The sequence below is a fragment of the Salvia hispanica genome, chromosome 4 (genome assembly GCF_023119035.1).
Source record: "Salvia hispanica cultivar TCC Black 2014 chromosome 4, UniMelb_Shisp_WGS_1.0, whole genome shotgun sequence".
Taxonomy (NCBI): Eukaryota; Viridiplantae; Streptophyta; class Magnoliopsida; order Lamiales; family Lamiaceae; genus Salvia; species Salvia hispanica.
Window position 1 is genome coordinate 1474139 of NC_062968.1, and position 18451 is coordinate 1492589.

The 18451-nt window shown below is 39.3% G+C and overlaps 5 protein-coding genes across 8 annotated transcripts; 4 read left to right on the top strand and 1 right to left on the bottom strand.

Moving 5' to 3' along the window:
• The first annotated feature begins 401 nt into the window (after positions 1–401).
• On the top strand, positions 402–3292 carry LOC125224471 (pentatricopeptide repeat-containing protein At5g09450, mitochondrial). The gene is made up of 3 exons (XM_048127875.1): positions 402–454; positions 536–812; positions 2146–3292. Exons 1-3 carry the CDS (start codon positions 417–419, stop codon positions 3043–3045), a joined length of 1215 nt encoding a protein of 404 aa, XP_047983832.1. The 5' UTR covers positions 402–416; the 3' UTR covers positions 3046–3292.
• Positions 3293–4037: 745 nt separating this feature from the next.
• On the top strand, positions 4038–7094 carry LOC125223453 (serine/threonine-protein kinase PEPKR2-like). 3 transcript variants are annotated; one of them, XM_048126613.1, is made up of 6 exons: positions 4047–4163; positions 4280–4379; positions 4464–5522; positions 5685–5981; positions 6575–6906; positions 7019–7094. In XM_048126613.1, exons 3-5 carry the CDS (start codon positions 4775–4777, stop codon positions 6895–6897), a joined length of 1368 nt encoding a protein of 455 aa, XP_047982570.1. In that variant the 5' UTR covers positions 4047–4163; positions 4280–4379; positions 4464–4774; the 3' UTR covers positions 6898–6906; positions 7019–7094. The 3 variants fall into 3 exon arrangements, with proteins under 3 accessions (XP_047982568.1, XP_047982569.1, XP_047982570.1); XM_048126611.1 differs by having other exon boundaries at positions 4038–4163; positions 6575–7079; XM_048126612.1 differs by having other exon boundaries at positions 4038–4163; positions 4290–4379; positions 6575–7079.
• Positions 7095–9528: 2434 nt separating this feature from the next.
• LOC125185503 (root phototropism protein 3-like) lies at positions 9529–12884 on the top strand. The gene is made up of 4 exons (XM_048082037.1): positions 9529–9990; positions 10061–10130; positions 10324–11643; positions 11999–12884. The coding sequence occupies exons 1-4, from the start codon at positions 9881–9883 to the stop codon at positions 12542–12544; spliced, it is 2046 nt and encodes a 681-aa protein (XP_047937994.1). The 5' UTR covers positions 9529–9880; the 3' UTR covers positions 12545–12884.
• A 1513-nt stretch (positions 12885–14397) lies between these two features.
• On the top strand, positions 14398–16862 carry LOC125219002 (zinc finger CCCH domain-containing protein 6-like). 2 transcript variants are annotated; one of them, XM_048120839.1, is made up of 4 exons: positions 14398–14688; positions 15450–15599; positions 15767–15891; positions 15983–16862. In XM_048120839.1, the coding sequence occupies exons 1-4, from the start codon at positions 14629–14631 to the stop codon at positions 16767–16769; spliced, it is 1122 nt and encodes a 373-aa protein (XP_047976796.1). In that variant the 5' UTR covers positions 14398–14628; the 3' UTR covers positions 16770–16862. The 2 variants fall into 2 exon arrangements, with proteins under 2 accessions (XP_047976796.1, XP_047976797.1); XM_048120840.1 differs by lacking the exon at positions 15450–15599.
• Positions 16863–16917: 55 nt separating this feature from the next.
• Positions 16918–18451, bottom strand: LOC125219003 (peptidyl-prolyl cis-trans isomerase FKBP12-like). Its single transcript, XM_048120841.1, has 4 exons — positions 18240–18451; positions 18102–18163; positions 17262–17314; positions 16918–17164 (listed from the first exon to the last, which is right to left on the bottom strand). The coding sequence occupies exons 1-4, from the start codon at positions 18383–18385 to the stop codon at positions 17063–17065; spliced, it is 363 nt and encodes a 120-aa protein (XP_047976798.1). The 5' UTR covers positions 18386–18451; the 3' UTR covers positions 16918–17062.

Consider the following 18451-nt stretch of genomic DNA (forward strand, 5'->3'; position numbering starts at 1 on the left):
TATGGCGGCTTGGCCTCGTTGTCTTTATCAGCGATGCGCTCCCAGTACGCGATTTTCCTCTGGTTGTTGGCGAACACCGGGTCCTCTGAAATATCAATCGAACACCTCGTCAAGACGATGGATTCATCCGGGTTGTAGTTCGTCCTCCCCGGGGCGATTTGTTCCCCTGAAGCGGCAACTTCTAGGCTCTAGCCTTGGTCCGCTTCTTTTTGATGGCGAAGGGGGCGGCGGCGGAGAAGAGGCCGCGGGGTGGGGAGGGTGCGTGGGTGGGAAAAGGCTCCATACCTAACAGCTCGTACGATTCCGTGCTGAAATCGGGATCGTGTTGGGTGTTGGAGTCGAAGGGCTGGTATTCATCGGCTTCTGTACCCGGCCACCGTGCACCACCACCGAACAGTCGAGCTTACAACACATCAATGGCTGCCGCCCGATTCCTCTTCCACACTCTCACTCGGTAAATCTTTCCCCTTTTCCTTATTCCCAATTTCCAGCAACGCAATTTTTCCTGCTAAAATCAATTGAATTTTGCGTGTAGGAATGGAGTCAGAGGCAGTAGAACCCTATCGAGATCCATTTCTTCAAGCATCGAAGCCGTTAAAGAGGAATCCGTCGCGGCTGCACCGGAAGAAGCGGTGGTTGAATACGTCGAAGACGATTTGAAGAGCAGAATTTTCAGGCTGCGCCTCCCGAAGAGAAGCGTCACTAATGTGCTGGAGAAATGGGTCGCCGAAGGCCGCGCAATCCCCCTTTCCGATCTCCGCAGCATCTCCAGAGACCTCCGCCGTTCGCGCCGATTCAAGCACGCTCTCGAGGTCTCTAACATTTTCCCCCTTTCTAATTTGTGTGTGTGTGTGGTTTTGGATATTTCAGAATGATCAATTTTTTTTTTTGCTTTGTTAATTTTTAGGGGAAATGGTGTGAATTAATCTCAATATATGAGTATGTTGGTTGTTGATTTCATCTTTGTGTGAATTGAAAAGGTTATGTTGTTGGCTGATCAGGATTTGTTGATACCGAGCTTTATTCGAGTTTTAGGTTCATAGAATAAATGTTAAAGGATCGAGTCAAGAAAAGATCACGCTTTTGGGGCGATGCGGATCAGGACTATGTTGGTATCGGGGCTGTAGTCGAGTTGTAGGTTTATACAGTAAATGTTAAAAGGATCAAGTCAAGAAAAGATTACATTTGTGTGAAGTTATTAGCTGCTTTCACTTTTGAGATCATTTTGGTTTTTGATCATGTAAAGTGAACTGATGAAGAAGCGGCACTCTCCACTTTAGCTACCAATTCATGCCCTTTTTCAAACTGTGGCTCATATAACCTAAAGGATCTGTTTTCATGTGAACTGAGTGGAGTATGATAATGAATAATTTTCTATTTGCTGAGCTGAAGACGGAGGGACTTATTCGACTGAAAATAGAGAATTGTCGTTATTAGCCTCCTTGTTTCCTAGCTAATATAGATGTGGGAACCTCTGTTTTGTATTTTCTCTTCTCGTGTCTAGTGCATTTCCTCACTTTTTACTAACAGGCTGTGATATTCTGAAGCTCGGACTAAGTCTTATAAGATCTTTATTTGTCTCGAACTAATTAACATATTACCATTAAGGCATGAACTAAGCAAACACAATTTTTGTTTGATAAACAAGTCAACTACTTGCTCTAGGATAAAAGGTCTGATAATGTTATTGCGAATAACCTTAGGTTGTTCTACATGGTAAAGTGAAACAGTGTGATAGCTCTCATGGGAAAAATCACATTCCCAAAGGTCGCTAAGTCAGAAAGTTGAGACTTGCCTGATTTGCATACTGTTATTGCAGAGTGGTGTTTGCAAAAGGGCATCTATTGACATCAACTATAGTTTTCTCATGTATTATAAATCAAAATAAAAATAAAAATGAACATAATTCATTCTTCCTGCTTAAGGAGAGGTTAGTGAAAGAATAACTGTATAGTTCTTCATCACAAATGCCATGTAGAGCTTTTATCTTCTATTATGGAGCAGTTGATTTCCTGTTTGTTGGCACAAATATCTCTAAGGTTGTTTATGATTCTCGAAGATAACCATTTTGTTTGCTGCTGTTTTGGTTCTCGTTTGTGGTTTTAATGCAATGAATCAAGTCTTTTTCACATTATGAACTTGCAGATTTCAGAGTGGATAGTTAGTCATGAGGAATATCAAATATCTGACTCAGATTATGCAGTCCGCATAGACCTTATGACCCAAGTTTTTGGCATTGATGCTGCCGAGCGCTACTTTGAAGCGCTGCCTTCCTCAGCAAAAACGAGCGAAACATACACTGCTCTCCTTCACTGCTATGCTGGATCGAAGCTGGTTGAGAAGGCAGAGGCTCTCTACGAGAGAATGAAGAGAGAAAACCTCTCATTGAGCGCCATCACTTTCAACGAGCTCATGACTTTATACATGTCAGTCGGACAGCTGGAAAAGGTATCCCTAATCGTCAGAGACATGAAATGCCAGAACGTTGCACCTGATCTATTCACATATAATCTATGGGTGAGTTCGTGTGCTGCAGCTCTGGACCTGGATGAGGCGAGGAGGATTCTTGACACGATGATTGCTGATCCAGGCTGTGACGAAAGCTGGATTAGATATCAGAAACTTGCTAAGCTGTACATTACCTCTACGCAACTTGTCAGCTCTGATTCCAGCTCCCTAGTCGAAAGTGAGAAAGGCATCACACAGAGAGAGCTGATATCTTACGATTTCCTCATCATTCTCTACGGGGGCTTGGGGAGCAAGGATAAACTCGACCAAATCTGGAAATCTCTGAGGATGACCGGGCAAAAGATGACAGGACGGAACTATGTATGCGTGCTTGCATCATATCTGATGCTCGGATATTTGGAAGACGTTGGTGAAATAGTCGAGCAGTGGAAGCAACCTGCAACTTCGGAGTTCAACAGCACCATGTGTAATAAGCTCGCAGCAGCTTTCGAGGAAATTGGTATGGCAGATACAGCCGCTGGCTTCCGTAGGATACTCAGAGAAAAGGGCTGTGACCCGGTGGAGGAACCAAGATGAGGGCGATGGGATCTGACGCTGCCGTTGTCAGTAGCTGTAGTTTCAAGAGAAGACTTCAGTGTGAAGAAGAGGTAATAAATTTGTAACAGAGTGAGAAATATACGCATAAATTTTGATCAAGAAAAGTGATGGTTCGGTTATGGTGGGAATGTTGTGACAAAGTGTATGTTAGAACTTGGTTTCTAGATTATGTTGTGCTTTTGAGGAAAATATCAGTGATAATTACAATTGGAGTCTCTTTTTATCACTTACTAATAGGAGTACTATTTTGTAACTTGTACTACTAAAGCTTTTACCTTTGAAAAATCTTATTTAGAGAATATTATAAGTTCAAATACTCCCTCAGTTTTTTAAAAATAGGGACAACTGAAACGGTATGGGTTTTAATGCAAAATTTGGTAAAGTAAGAAAGAGGGAAAGAAAAATTGGTAGTAAGAGAGGGAGAAAAAAATTGGTAAAGTAGGAGAGATTGAGAGAAAAAAGTAATGTAATTAATGTTAATAGTTACGGGACCCACTTAAAGTTGTTAATTGTAGTAGTATAAGTGGTAAATAAATTGATGTATAAGGGTGTAAAGATTTCCAAAAATGAAAAGTTTGAAAGTTGCTATTTTTAAGAAACGGACTAAAAGGAAAGAGTTGCTATTTTTAAGAAACGGAGGGAGTATAAATTATACTACTATAGTATAATTAATTGAAATTCGACGGATTTCACTCGACGTCGCGATTAATAATTTTTTACATTTTTTTTTGTGATTGAAGCATATGAAAAAGTCTTTATATAAGTATCTATTTAAGTTGATCAAAATAAATTGATGCTATAGTTCAAATTATATTAATCTCAACCAATCTCGAAGTTAAAATTTTTGATTTGGATACTAGAAAATAGACATTACCATTTATATAAGTTTTTCTATCTAAAAAAAAGTAAAGTTTATTTTATTATTTTATTTATATATACTAAGTTATAGGGAAAAGAAAACAAACTAAATGCTTCACACAAGAGAACCGTACACCAAACTAAGCGAGTGATGTAGAAGATCCAATCGTCGATTAGGGAAGCCGTGTCCCAATTCTCAATCAACCACACCGATTTCCCCTTTCCCTTCCGGCGACGAGGTTTCCATTCTATTCAACTCCAAAATTCGATTAATCCTCTGTTTTAATTCGAATTAATTATCGTTTTCTATCCTCTGAAGATTTTCACCGCTAATTTTTTTGTGGGATCACTCCAGATATTTCCAGAATTCCTTGAACAGAGAGAAAGATTACATCTTGGCCCTTCTCTGCAAATGGGCCGCAGGAAAAAATACAAGATTTGCTCTAGATTTCAAGGTATGAATGTCTGAATCTGTGATGTTGCTTTATGCCTGAGGTTTGTGGAACTGTTTTTGATGAATATAATGGCTTCAATTGCAGGATTTTACCAAGAATTGTTGCTGTTGTTACATCGCTTGTGACTGTAATCTTTATATTGGTTGGATTGTTATGTTATTAGATGAAAGTGGGTGAAAAGGAATATTCCTGGGACTGATTTAGCGTGTGATTTTAGTATTCTTTTATGATCTTATTGGTTGGATTGTTATGTTATTAGATGAAAGTGGGTGAAAAGGAATGTTCTTGGGACTAATTTAGTGTATGATTTTACAATTTAGTACTGTTTTAGGATAATTCAGGTGAAATAGAGGCTATCTATGATAACTTGGGAGAGTTTGGGAATATAGGCTTGTATGGAGTGTTTGGGGAAGAAGAGGAAGGGAGCTGAGATCTCGGAAGGGCTACGGGATGATTCTGAAGAGGCGACACAGTTGGCGTATCGGTGGTCACATTTGTCGCTTGGGGACTATTCGAGGAGGAAAAAGAAATGTAGGGAGGGGGTGGTGTCGAAGGTTGATACGCGTAGGAGTGTTATTAACGGAGTTGCTACTGCCCCGGCTTGCGGGGCTGCAAGCTTGGAGTTGCCGGGCAGGGGTCTTAAGCGGAAAATTGGTTGTATTGATGCAGTGACTCGGTTGGGTAGGAAGAAGAAGATTTCCCAGGATTACGAGCTGGATAAGACGATAGGGAAGGGGAAGTTTGGATCGGTGGTGTTGTGTCGGAGCAAGGCGACTGGGGAGGAGTTTGCGTGCAAGACTCTGCGGAAGGGGGAGGAAGTTGTGCATCGCGAAGTGGAGATTATGCAGCACCTTTCTGGGCATCCGGGGGTTGTGACGCTGAAGGCTGTGTATGAGGATAGTGAGTCGTTTTATCTTGTGATGGAACTGTGTTCTGGAGGTCGTTTACTCGATGAAATGTCTAGAGAAGGGATGCATTCTGAAAGAAAAGCTGCTAATGTGATTAAGGAGTTGATGCTGGCTGTGCGGTACTGCCATGAGATGGGTGTGGTTCACCGGGACATTAAGCCCGAGAATATTCTCATGACATCCTCTGGACAAATGAAGCTTGCTGACTTTGGATTAGCTGTGAGGATCTTAGACGGTAATTCTACATAGCCCTATCCCGCAATGTCTCTAATGCTATAGTTTTCCTTTTTTTACGTTGAAAACGAGAATTAACCTCATTTTTCAAGTCTTGACGTGGTTTTCCTAACTAATGTTTTGATCCCGTCTTAGTATGTTTTTCTTCATCTATGTGTTGCAGGTCAGAGACTGTCTGGCATTGTTGGGAGTCCTGCGTATGTTGCTCCGGAAGTTCTGGTGGGTGATTACTCGGAGAAAGTGGATATATGGAGTGCTGGTGTCCTTCTTCACGCACTTTTAGTCGGCGTTCTTCCATTTCAAGGCGATTCTTTGGAGACAGTGTTTGAGGCCATTAAGAAAGACAAACTTGATTTTATCGGTGGTAGTTGGGAGTCTGTTTCGCGACCTGCTCGTGATCTTCTCTCCAAAATGTTGACCAGAAGTACATCAACAAGGTTTACAGCTAACGAGGTTTTAAGTAAGTTTCTCTTTCTAATCTATCTTTCCTTTGCTTGTGCTTCATCTCAATGGGAAACACGAATTCTAAATATTTGATGAGGCCATTCCAAAAATTACATGCCTGTCCTTTTCTTGTGTGAATCACTGAATCTGTAAGTTTGCGAATATAAATATCCGAGTATTGAAGTATTATTTTTTCTTGGAAAACCGAACAACACCGTTGGAAATAAAAAACCATACTAGGCTTATTTCTTTAAATTGTTTGTTTCTAATGAAACTGGAAAACTTATTTTTCTGAGAGCCTAAAAGCTTTGCAAATAACTTCTTATCCATCACTAATGTCGTTTGGATCCACCAACTGAAAGGAAGTGAATCAGTCCATGATTACCATTACGACGAGCTAATTTTTTTGTGGGCTTCCATGCATGTTTTTACTAGGATTAGTTTTCGCTATATTGCCGATATATAGTTGTTCTCTCATTGTAAGTTGCATCCGAAAAATAAAGTGAAATCCCTGGCTTGACTTCAATCTCAGACATCGTATCGAAATTCTTGTGTTTATCTTAGTATGTTGTTTTCTGATGCTTGGATCAACATTCGTTTCTTGCACAGAACATCCATGGATTTCTTTCTACACCGAACCAATACTAAAGACTTATTCTGACGCGAGGCTGACTTCAAGGAAACTAACTTGTATTCGAGCTAAAGAGTTGGAGAGAAAACGGACGTCATCTAACCATCTCAGTGACGACTCTAGCTCGAGTGAAGTAGGCGGTGGCGGGGAGAGTGGCGATCTGGTTGACATGTTAGCTGTGGCCATTTCACGCGTGGAGATATCAGAGGCGAAGCGTAGCAGGATATGCAGCCCCTCGAGGGAGATCCGGCAGGAGTGCTCCTCTAACTTGAAGACTAGCAACCTCTGTACAGCATTCTGAACTCTGACGGTATAACCATGTTGCTTTCTTTTATCACTCATCAGTTTTGTGCTTTTAACTGATTGAGATATGCTAATATATAGGATTTGCTGATATTTGATGTTTTTATGTAAATAAACAGTGTTTCCTTTGATGATTTCTTGGATCAATCGAGTCATGTGATGGGGAGGCTTTGATTTTTCTTTTTTGAATAACTAGAACGACGTTGTTGCGGTGTTTCGATGGATTAGACAAAGATCGAGTCTTGCAAGCGTTGTTCGGTTGGATAGATACGATTCAGTTTATGTGAGCGAGTGGTTTGCACTATTGATTTATGTGATCAATATAATCAATTGGGTTTATAACTAAACCTAAAAATCGATTATCGATCCAATTTGAGTACCTCTACGGGATAGATGTAGCATTAATAATATCATAATTGTGTAGACTTAAAACATAATCTATCGGTGATGTTTTTTTTCGGTGTCAAGTTTGAATTCCAACGGTCTCATTGGAGCACGCTGTTGCACGGGCTATAATATGAGGTGTTTGGGTGAACAATCTCACACACTAAATTAGTCTGATTTATATGAATAGTGCAAATGAAATGACGGTATTAGTCTAAGAGTTGAGAAAGGCACATCAAATGTTGACTAGGGTTTCCATTTCAAGCTCTTGTAAGTTGTAGCTAATTAATCATCTTATTTATCTTACACTATTAATTTGCAAATTTGCACGATGGAAAGAGTTTATAAAAGTAGAATAAAGTTTAGGTTGAGGAGTGGCCCTAATACAGCTTGCCATGGCCCATCTTATCTCTATAATGTCCATTGCTTGTTAGCTTGGCTCGATCAATACCAATAGCAAAAATATTCTATTTTCCATTACTTTTCAATTATAGTATGTCACATATCTAACTAATACTACTACTATAAACTAATTTTGGCATTGGGGTAAAACATTAAAATGAACCTATGTGTATGATAGGAAACCTTCGAATAGCTGGAAAAACTCTTTAATTTTTTTCATATTTGCAAAATGGAAAATCTTTCTCCACCATATATCTCTATTCATCTAATCATCTTAGCTTTCTTGAAAGGAAAAACACAAATACAAAATTGCAACTTTACACTATGAAAAAAGTACTATGTAACTTTTGTCAGTAAACAAAACAAAAGTCATTAAAGATATTATGCTTAGGATCCCAATTATAAGGACCTACTGTTGTCTCCTTCTATCTCTAGAGCCTTCGTGATTTAATGTTGCAAATGGCGACAAATTTATTTAGATAAAAAGATAAATAAAAAATCAACAAATCTATGTAACCAAATTTTGTACAACCAAAAACTAGTTTATTTGTATAAAAATAGGTTTATTTATGCATTTTATTAAAATATATGGATACATATATAGTACATGGAAAGTGTATAATATTATGGTCATATATTTATGATTTATGTATATTTTTTTTAATTTTTTGGAACCATTAATTTTATTTAGTGCATACTTTAATTCAAAATTTAAAAATAATAGAAAGAAAATTCAAATATAAAAATAAAAATGAGGTTAAATGCTAATAAGTCTTTTTAACTTATCCACTTACTATATTTATGATTTTAATATATAATTAATACATCAAATATTAATATTACCTTATTTTGGTTGTACAAAATTTGATTGTTTATCATTACCCATAAAAAATTGGGTCTTCATTTATTTGGTCTTAGAAAGACAATTTCATTGAAGAATTTCACGGATTGCATAATAAAAGCATTGACAATCTGCAGTCAAATCGGTCTATATTTACCAAATTATTGCCTCCTCTCAACTATATAGGCCATCAGTTTTTAGCTTATGATAGACCACCTATTTTTGGTATAATTCATCAAGATTTTAATTATTGTGAGGCAAGATTTGTGACCTTGGCCCCATGTTGGGGTAACAAAAGATTGACACTTTTTTTTTTTTTTTACTATGAGTTGGTCTAGTAGTAGTGTAATTTGGATCTAATGCCGAAGATATCGGGTTGTCACATTAAAAATGAAATGTTTTCTAAAATAGAAATATTATCATCTCTACTTTTTCGTCTCTATTACTTTAGCCTCTTCTTATTAACTCACAAAACAACACTACATAAAATTCTGTGTCGAAAAACATATTTTTCGTATCTAATGGCGCTGAGGGAGTATGTATTAAGGGAAGACTAGAGAAATTATACTCACTAAAGTTTCATCTCATTGACTAACTAATATATGATCAAATGAATGGATTACTAAGTATTTAAATTGATATTATTATGTCATACTTTCAATGTGAAACAGCACATATATGAAAATCTCAATTTGAGAAATACGGAACTTAGAAGTGTGAATGTATTAAAGTAATATTGAAGGTGAACAATTTTCATAGATGAATAAAAAATTGAAAAATAAGATTATTACATGGGTGCAGTTTGAGGATATAAAACTGAAACCGGACCAGTAGAGTCGATATGTCAATTCTGGTTGAACCGGTTACGGTTCCAAAATCAGAACCGGCGGTCCGATGAAAAAGACAACTCTAAATAGGCAGTCCTATCCTCCAATCACAACCATAGATATGAAAACCATTGCACAACATCTTTCAGCAGTATCTATCTTGTTAAAATCCTTTCATCTGTTCATCAGCACATCATCTTGGATAGTGATAAGTCATGTAGGTATAGAGAGAGAAAGAGCTGCTAAATTGAGAAATAGCATCTGAGTTTGATGGTTAAGGAAAAGGCATTTTAGAATATTACAACCAAACAAGATTGTGAGTCTGCCCATTCCTTCACAGCCTGTTGGGAGAGGCCTTGAAATCAGTGTGAGCCGACAACTAGTGATAATTCCTCGTTATCTCACCATGTGAAATTCTTCGTCTTCATCTTCGTCTTCCTCTCTCTCACCACTTCTTCATCTCTAGTTAGTGTCTCTCTTTCCGTATTATTCTCTCTCTAGCTTTACTCTGCTCCATCGTCGCCGCGATGTGGGATTCGGAGGCTGAATCCGGGCGGGACGTCTACGGCAATGGAGTCCTTCCGACTGCAAAACCCGGCGTCAGAACCGATGGGTTCGAGCAACGAGGCCAGTCTTGGTACATATCACTAGACTTCGCTTTATTTTCAATAAAGAGGATCAATAATGGTTTCTCATTTTTCAAATAGGTACGTCGCAACGGATATCCCTAGTGATCTATTAGTCCAAATTGGAGACATCAGCTTCCATTTACACAAGGTAGCCAATTATAACAACAATGTACATATAATTAACAGTAGTTATATCGACTATTATTAGCAGGGGCGGACGCAGAAATTTATGTTTATTTAAGCTATATATTCTAAATTTTGAATTTCTTATGTTTTGTTGTGATGATAAGGGCTTTTGCACAACGACTAAATTAAGCCCCTCCTTGCTTCTATGTGTGCAGTACCCGCTCCTCTCGCGGAGCGGGAAAATGAACAGAGTGATATACGAATCGCCCCGCGAGACGGAGGCGAACCGGATCAACCTAGACGATCTCCCGGGCGGCCCGGAGGCTTTCGAACTGGCTGCAAAGTTCTGTTACGGGATCGCGGTCGATCTAAGCGCTGCAAACATCTCCGGGCTGAGATGCGCGGCCGAGTATCTCGAGATGACGGAGGATTTGGAGGAAGGCAACCTGATCTTCAAGACGGAAGCCTTCCTCAGCTACGTCGTCCTCTCGTCTTGGCGAGACTCCATCCTGGTGCTGAAGAATTCCGAGAAGCTCTCGCCGTGGGCGGAGAATCTTCAGATTGTCCGGAGGTGTAGCGAGTCGATCGCTTGGAAGGCGTGCGCCAATCCGAAGGGCATCCGGTGGCAGTACACGGGGAAGCAGCATCGCTCCTCCGTGTCGAGCCCCAAATGGAATGAGTTGAAGGACTCCAGCCCCAGCAGGGGGAGCCCTGTCCCCCCTGACTGGTGGTTTGAGGACGTGTCGATCCTGCGGATCGACCACTTCGTCCGCGTTGTCACCGCCATCAAAGTCAAGGGGATGCGCCACGAGCTGGTCGGGGCGGCCATCGTGCACTACGCCACGAAATGGCTCCCTGGCTTCGCTCGTGACTCCCCCCTTGACGACGGGAGCAACAGTACTTTCAGCAGCGACAGCGGCGGCGGCGGTGCAGGCCCCCTTTCCAGCTCCTGGAAAGGGGGCCTGCACATGATCGTGGCCGGCGCGAAGGACGACAGCGCGCCGGCCGCGGTCCAGGCGAAGGACCAGAGGATGATCGTGGAGAGCCTGATCAGCATCGTGCCGCCGCAGAAGGACAGCGTGTCGTGCAGCTTCCTTCTGCGGCTGCTGCGGATGGCGAACATGCTGAAGGTGGCACCGGCGCTGGTGACGGAGCTCGAGAAGCGCGTCGGGATGCAGTTCGAGCAGGCGACGCTGGCGGATCTTCTCATACCGGCTTATAACAAGAGTGAGACCATGTATGATGTGGATTTGGTTCAGAGGCTTCTCGAGCATTTTCTAGTGCAGGAGCAGTCGGAGGGGTGCAGCCCCGGGCGGCAGTCGTTTTCCGACACGAAAATGTACGACGGGGCCGCGAGGGGTGCAAACCCGAATGCGAAGATTAGGGTGGCACGGCTGGTAGACGGATACCTCACGGAGGTGTCGAGGGATCGGAACTTGTCGTTGACGAAGTTTCAGGTTTTGGCCGAGGCATTGCCCGAATCTGCCCGGAGCTGCGACGATGGGTTGTACCGGGCCATCGACTCCTATCTTAAGGTATCGATCATAAACTTTGACTAAATTCTGATTTTTGCGTGTCACGGGGAAAATGTCATTTATGGTAGATTCACGCGCTTTCAATTGATTTCAATTTTTTTACTAGGACGAGTTTAATCCAAATTGGCGCTGACATGGAAATTTGAGATAGTCAAAATTCATACGACTATCAGACCATGTCAGCGTCAATTTAGTGGTGTTACTTTTGATCGGAATCAATTCAAAATATAGCGATTTACGCGCGGAATTTTTATAGTATGCAAAAATCATAATTTGGCTAAAGAAAGACAGGTGACAAATTATATTGTTTCATGTGCAAGACAATCTTACACAAGACTCTGTATATGTTTGGCAGGCGCATCCGACTCTAACGGAGCACGAGCGGAAGAGGCTGTGTCGCGTGATGGACTGCCAAAAACTGTCGATAGACGCGTGCATGCACGCGGCCCAGAACGAGAGGCTCCCGCTGCGGGTGGTGGTGCAGGTGCTCTTCTCGGAGCAGGTGAAGATCAGCAACGCCATCGCCGGGAGCAGCCTCAAAGAGGGAGGCGGCGAGTCCCACTATCAGCCGCTCATACCCAACCGGAAAACACTGCTGGAGGGGACTCCGCAGTCTTTTCAGGAGGGTTGGGCCGCGGCGAAGAAGGACATCAACACTCTCAAGTTCGAGCTCGACAGCGTTAAGGCGAAGTACTTGGAGCTACAAAACGACATGGAGACGCTGCAGAAGCAGTTCGACAAGCTGACGAAGCCCAAGCAAGCGTCCCCGTGGACTGCTGGCTGGAAGAAGCTCAGCAAGCTTGCTAAGGCTCATGAACATAGCGACGGCGGGCAGCATCTGCCCGCCGCCGATGTCCCAAGGAAGACAGCTCCTAGGAGATGGAGGAATTCTATTTCATGAACAATATATCTATCAATTAAGCATGTGCATTTTGTGTTTTTTTTTTTTTTTTTTGCCTTTGAAGTTTTGTTGATAGAATGATCCAATAGGGTCGAGAGAGTTGACCGATCCCACTGTTGGCTTATAGGCCCAAAAATTTCGTTAAATTTGGTTTTTTGGAGCTGCTGACAATCCCATTGTGCGGCAGCTTCTTCCTTTCGACATCAATGACGGCCTTCTTGACTGTGTGGTCAACTTCACGAGTTTCGTTTCTTGAATCTGCCAGTTGTTTGTTGTGTTTTAGTGACTGATCCAAGATATTCCACACCAATTGTTTTTTTGATGGATTAGCATTTATTCATCTTTATGTACAATCTATATATTGCTAATAAAGCTTTCTACTTATATTTAATTAATTAATTTATTTTTAAAAAGAGCTAGCTTTCTACTTAAGTTTTGCCAGTTTGAAAATGGAATCTCCAGAACTAGATTTGCATTGGAATAGTATATTAAATTAAGAAGTTATAAAATATAAATTAAGATTTTTCTCTATTTTCCTGAAAGGATTAATGCTCATTCTGATCAAAGCCTTGACTAATTAATAAAGTTTTAGTACATGATTTTTCTTTAATTCGCATGCATCACACTAATCCAGCCTCTTCTTATTATGCACATGTATCACACTAATCCAGCCTCTTGAGTTGGCATTAATTAATTTATTAATTAATAAATTCAGACAATAAATTTACATATATTAATTAGAAGCACGTTAACAAATAGTAGTAAATGGTTGTGAATACTAGTTATCAATTAATTACACCCTTATCAGTTTTCACAATATTAAGATTTAAGATATCAAGCCCACTCATATTCTCGAGTAATTTCAATAAACAAATACCACAAAACAATTTCAGATATTATACTAATTAATTAACCATTATTAAAATAAACCCATTACAAGAAAACTAAGTACAAAAATTGGCCTCTTTGTTTGATATGGAAAGTAAATACGGAAACAAATACAGTACTCTTTACATGATTCTATGTAGATATTTTTCATTATTTAACACTCCATTATTAATTTTTTTAAATGCATAACTTTAATTTATTATTAATTTATTATGATTATTATTATTATTAATTAATTAATAACTTACGTAAGCGAATTTATACTATAATTATTATTAGTAGTATTTTTCAATTAATAATTTAATCATAAAACCTTCCTTAATCATTGTAAATTTGAAATCCTAACGCAACATAATACATACTCCATAATTTATTTGCAATTATATTGATTAAATTTGAAATCCTAACAAAACATAATAAATAACTTATTTGCAATTATACTTTTAAAAATATTGTTCTTAAAAATCATATTTTCCAACAAACCACACTTCAAACTGTCTCATTAAATATGCAACGTTTGCTTTTTACGCACTTGTTTTGGAAAAATAATAATAAATAACTATAGTGGTGAAAAAATAAAGTAATAGAGAGGATAATATAGAGAAGAGCCCCTCTTATAATATTCTCATTTTTACTTTATTTTTTTTATTTCAATATTTTATTATCATTTTTCTAAAACATGTGTGAAAAACAAACGTTTCATATTTAATGAGACGGGGAGAATATTTAATTTGACGAAAAAAAACAATCAACCGCTCCAATGGTGAACCTAATAATGATTAAGATTCCCTAAATCTCTATTTATTTTTTTCAAAAACCAAACACATTTAATCATGGTAAACTTAACCTAATAAAGAAGTTTAGTGTAGTAGATATAGATTATAAAAATAAAATGATATAGAAAAGATAAAGAGATATACATCAAATTCAACAACGGCCTACTCCGAAACAGACGCCGAATTGGAAAAGGAATTTCTCTCTCCTCTCTCTATATAAACCACACCGCTTGATTAAAATCGCCCATCAATTTCTACCAAGACCGCGAAAGTTCTAGGGTTTCTTTTTCATCGTTTTTCTCTGAAGATCTCTTGCGTCACCGGAATTCTGCCGATTTTATGCTAAAAAGCTGATTGAATTTATAAGATAAACCTGTTTATTTGTGAATTCAATACAATCGAACAATTTGTTTTGTGAATATGGGGGAATCGAAGAAATCTAAAAGGATTACTTGGGCATCAGAAGTTAATCTTTGTCAGGTAAACGAAGATCTCTAATTTATCTCTGCGAAAAATTGTTGTGAATTTTGCTGATCGATCGAAAAGCGATTGGATCTGACGAACTGTGACGAATTCGATCCGTTTTTATTACTTTTAATTCAATTTGCCGATTGAAAATTGTGAATATTCATCGATGTCGATCTCTGGAAATCGGTTAAACCATATTTTAAATTACTTGATTTACACTAACATCGATCTCGAACGATTTAATTGGTCGATAATTATTTGATTTTTGAATCTCGAACGATTTAATCTATGGAAAATTAATTTGATTTGTAAAGATTCATCGGGATCTTCATCTCCTTCGCAATCTGTGTTTCAGTAATCGATGGCGGATTAATTTTGATTTTACAATTGAAGAAGACGCAAATGAACAATTATTACAATTTGATGTTATTTTACATTTTGTTGTTTAAAGATTTGAAATTGATGAAGATATGGTAAAATAGAACGAGATATGCATAAAGATAAACATTAAAGAGAGTTTATTGAGATTTCGTTGAGTTGATTTCCAAAATTAAGAACAAATTTTGGTGAAATCTGAGAGGAAAATCATTGAATTCTTGACAATTATTGCAATACAATATACATGGAGTAATCACATAGTTATAGTTCTTGAGTGAAAATTGTATCTTTTTGCCATAATTCTTGTTCACTTCCTTTTGTTAGTGGTTTGCATACTTTTAATTCTCAAATTCTTGTTTGGCATTAGCTAATAAGTTGAATCTGAATAATAATAGGTGAGGCTGTTTTCATCTGCAAAACCACCTTCAGAAGTAGGAATGTGCAATATGGCTAGTGAGAGTTTGCCACCTGGCTTTGAATATATGAAGCCAAAAATTCTCAAGTTTTATCAAAAATCCTTCACCAAATGGAAATGCCCTCCTAGAGTAAGTCAATATACAATTTTCATGTGTTTATTGCTCCCATATGTTGTTCTTAATCATTAATAGAGACAGCTTGAGATAACACAGTGAAAAACATTAGCTTTGAATGTCTTGATCTATACATGGGCTTGAATGAATGTCTGATCACAGCATCTCTTGTGGTGTTGCAGTTTGAAGTTAATAGGGAGTGGAAAGTGGTCTCTGGGGAAGAGAGCACAGAGGTCGAGTTTCAGAACCAACGCGAGAGGAGAGTGCTCGAAGCAACGTATCCTCGCCCATCAGCCATTCCTCCCAAGTAAGATGCTTCCTCATGTTAGAATGTATGGTGTTTTATCTGTTTCTGTTTGAGGTTTAAGTAAGTAACCATGTTTGTTATCTTGGTCTAGTCCTCGTCTGCCAGTGAATGCGCCCGGATCAATTGTTGATGATCGCAGCACTCCCTTGATTCGTATGACACCTATTGAAGAGGATGATGCTGAGCTTGCACCATCCGTCTCCCACGCAGCAGATAGTGGCCCGATGATCCCACAGCAGGGAAACTCAATGCAGCCCAATATTGCTCAAGCTGCATTGGCAGCTCTCAGTTCAAACAAAGATCAAATGAACCTAATTGATTGCGAATTGCTCGTGAGAATCCTCAGCAACCCGAAATCGCTTCAGCAATTGCTCGCCATCAGCTTTGGCACGCAGCACGTTCCAAATATGAAGCCACCACATTCATCAGACTCGACTATTTCCACTAATGAAGGAGCATCCGTGCCCGAGCTCAATGTACCTTATGAAACGACTAGAGCAGCTCCACCGCATCTTAGAACTGGCTTCGTCTCTACAGCTTGTACCCCACCGGTGGCTGATATGAGTTCAGCGCACTGTAATGGCGTGGCGAAGGACATGAGCTATTATAAGAGCCTCATCCAGCAGCACGGAGGCAGCGGAGGAGGTGTCCCGACACAATCTTGTGGTATTATGTCCAAACGGGCGCAAGAATTCACGAAATCCAGAGATGTGTTGAAATCAAGAACAGTAAAACCATGCATGTTTTTTAATACACCAAAGGGTTGCAGGAACGGGGATAGTTGTACCTATTCGCACGATGTCAATGTGTTGTCGTCTCGGAAAAGGATGGGTTGTGTTACGGAGGTTGGTGCAAAAAGAGTGAAACTGGGTAGCTAGATTGGAACCTCATTTTCCCCCTTTGTTTCGCGATGAGATTTAATGAGAAATATTATGCTGCATACCTTATGTAAGCATGATCCGTTTTCACTACTCTTGTTTCATTTTAATGGTTTATGACTTCATGTGATATACAATCGTTTTTGCATGGTTTGAATTGGATGTAATCCATTATTATTACTCATATTAATAAGAAAGTTTTCATCAGTTTATACAAGTAGAAATGAGACTAGAATTCATAATGCAAAACACATAAAACTAACACTTCATTTCAACAATCTGCTTCTGCTGGTTTACTCAACGCTCAACAATTCAACATCAAAAACTAGATCCGAGTTAGGCTGAATTCCCCATGATATAAAGCCGTTCGACCCATAGGCGTAATCCGGAGTGCACTAGACATGATTCAAAGAAAAACATCAATGTTACAATCGTGTGTGGTTGCTAGAAAGATCTGGAAAATACGGAAACAGAAAAAGATTTGCATAGTACCTTCAGTCGAGCGACTTCTCCCACTTGCATTCCCGACACTCCTTCATCCCAGCCTGCAACCAATGGAACATCCCAATTTAGGAAGACGACAAAGAAGCTATTTTGCGTAACGCAATAGTCACCAAACCACTGTGTCACGCAATTAACTACAACAATATCTGTTTTCATGTTACAAACAAATTATAGATCCATAGAAAGACACCTAGTTAAAGTTGGTTCCTTCAAAGACCGAATGTTATCCCAGTCCCTCTAATTCAATTGTGTTTACTTTGCAAAGATCACCACCCAAATTTGCATTCACATGATGGCATCAGTAACATAGTAGTACATGAATACAATATGCTTAATCTGCAGCCAATTTTCCTTTTCCATACAACTGCTGATTCATATGTTTCTATATTGGCATCATCTTTACCTAACTAAAATCAAAACTGACAATTATCTTCAATCCAAACTATTAGTATCACATTGCAAAACTAACAACTAAATTCAATTGAAAATAACATGATCACATTGCAAAACAAACAACAAACTTCAATTGAAACTAACATCACATTGCAAAACTACCAACTATCTTCACATCAAACTAGCATCAACACTGCAATACAGATTCCAAAAAAACAAACTCCCAAAATCAATCTGCAAAGTAACACACACAACTCAAACTTATATACAGCTAATTTCAATTGAAACTAACACCAACATTGTAACACAGATGCCAAAAACCTAAGCCCCAAAATCAATCTGCGAAACATCAACTGCATTTCCAACTCAAATCCTAATCAAACATTTCAGATAACAAAACACAAATAAAAAATCACGAATTTGCAGCAACATTACCCTTAATAACTTGGCCTCGGCCGATCTGGAAAGTGAAAGGCTTCTCACCCGGATCCTTGGTGCTGCACCACAGAGATTAAATCAACACCAATTCTACGCGAATCGGAGAAGGAAAGGCGGAAACGTGTACAGATTTACCTCCAAAACTTTTTGGTGAGATCTCGATTTTTGCCGAATCCGGTGCAGTGAACGGTGACGTTTTGACCGGGAAGTGGCTTGGGACCGTTGCCTGGCTTCAGCAGCTCCTTCTCCACTCCCATTGCTCTGATTGGGCAAGCTAGCATTGTGTCGAATTCAACTCTTCTGCTCTCGAAAGTTTCAAAGTTTAAAATGGGAGGGAGAGAGATAAC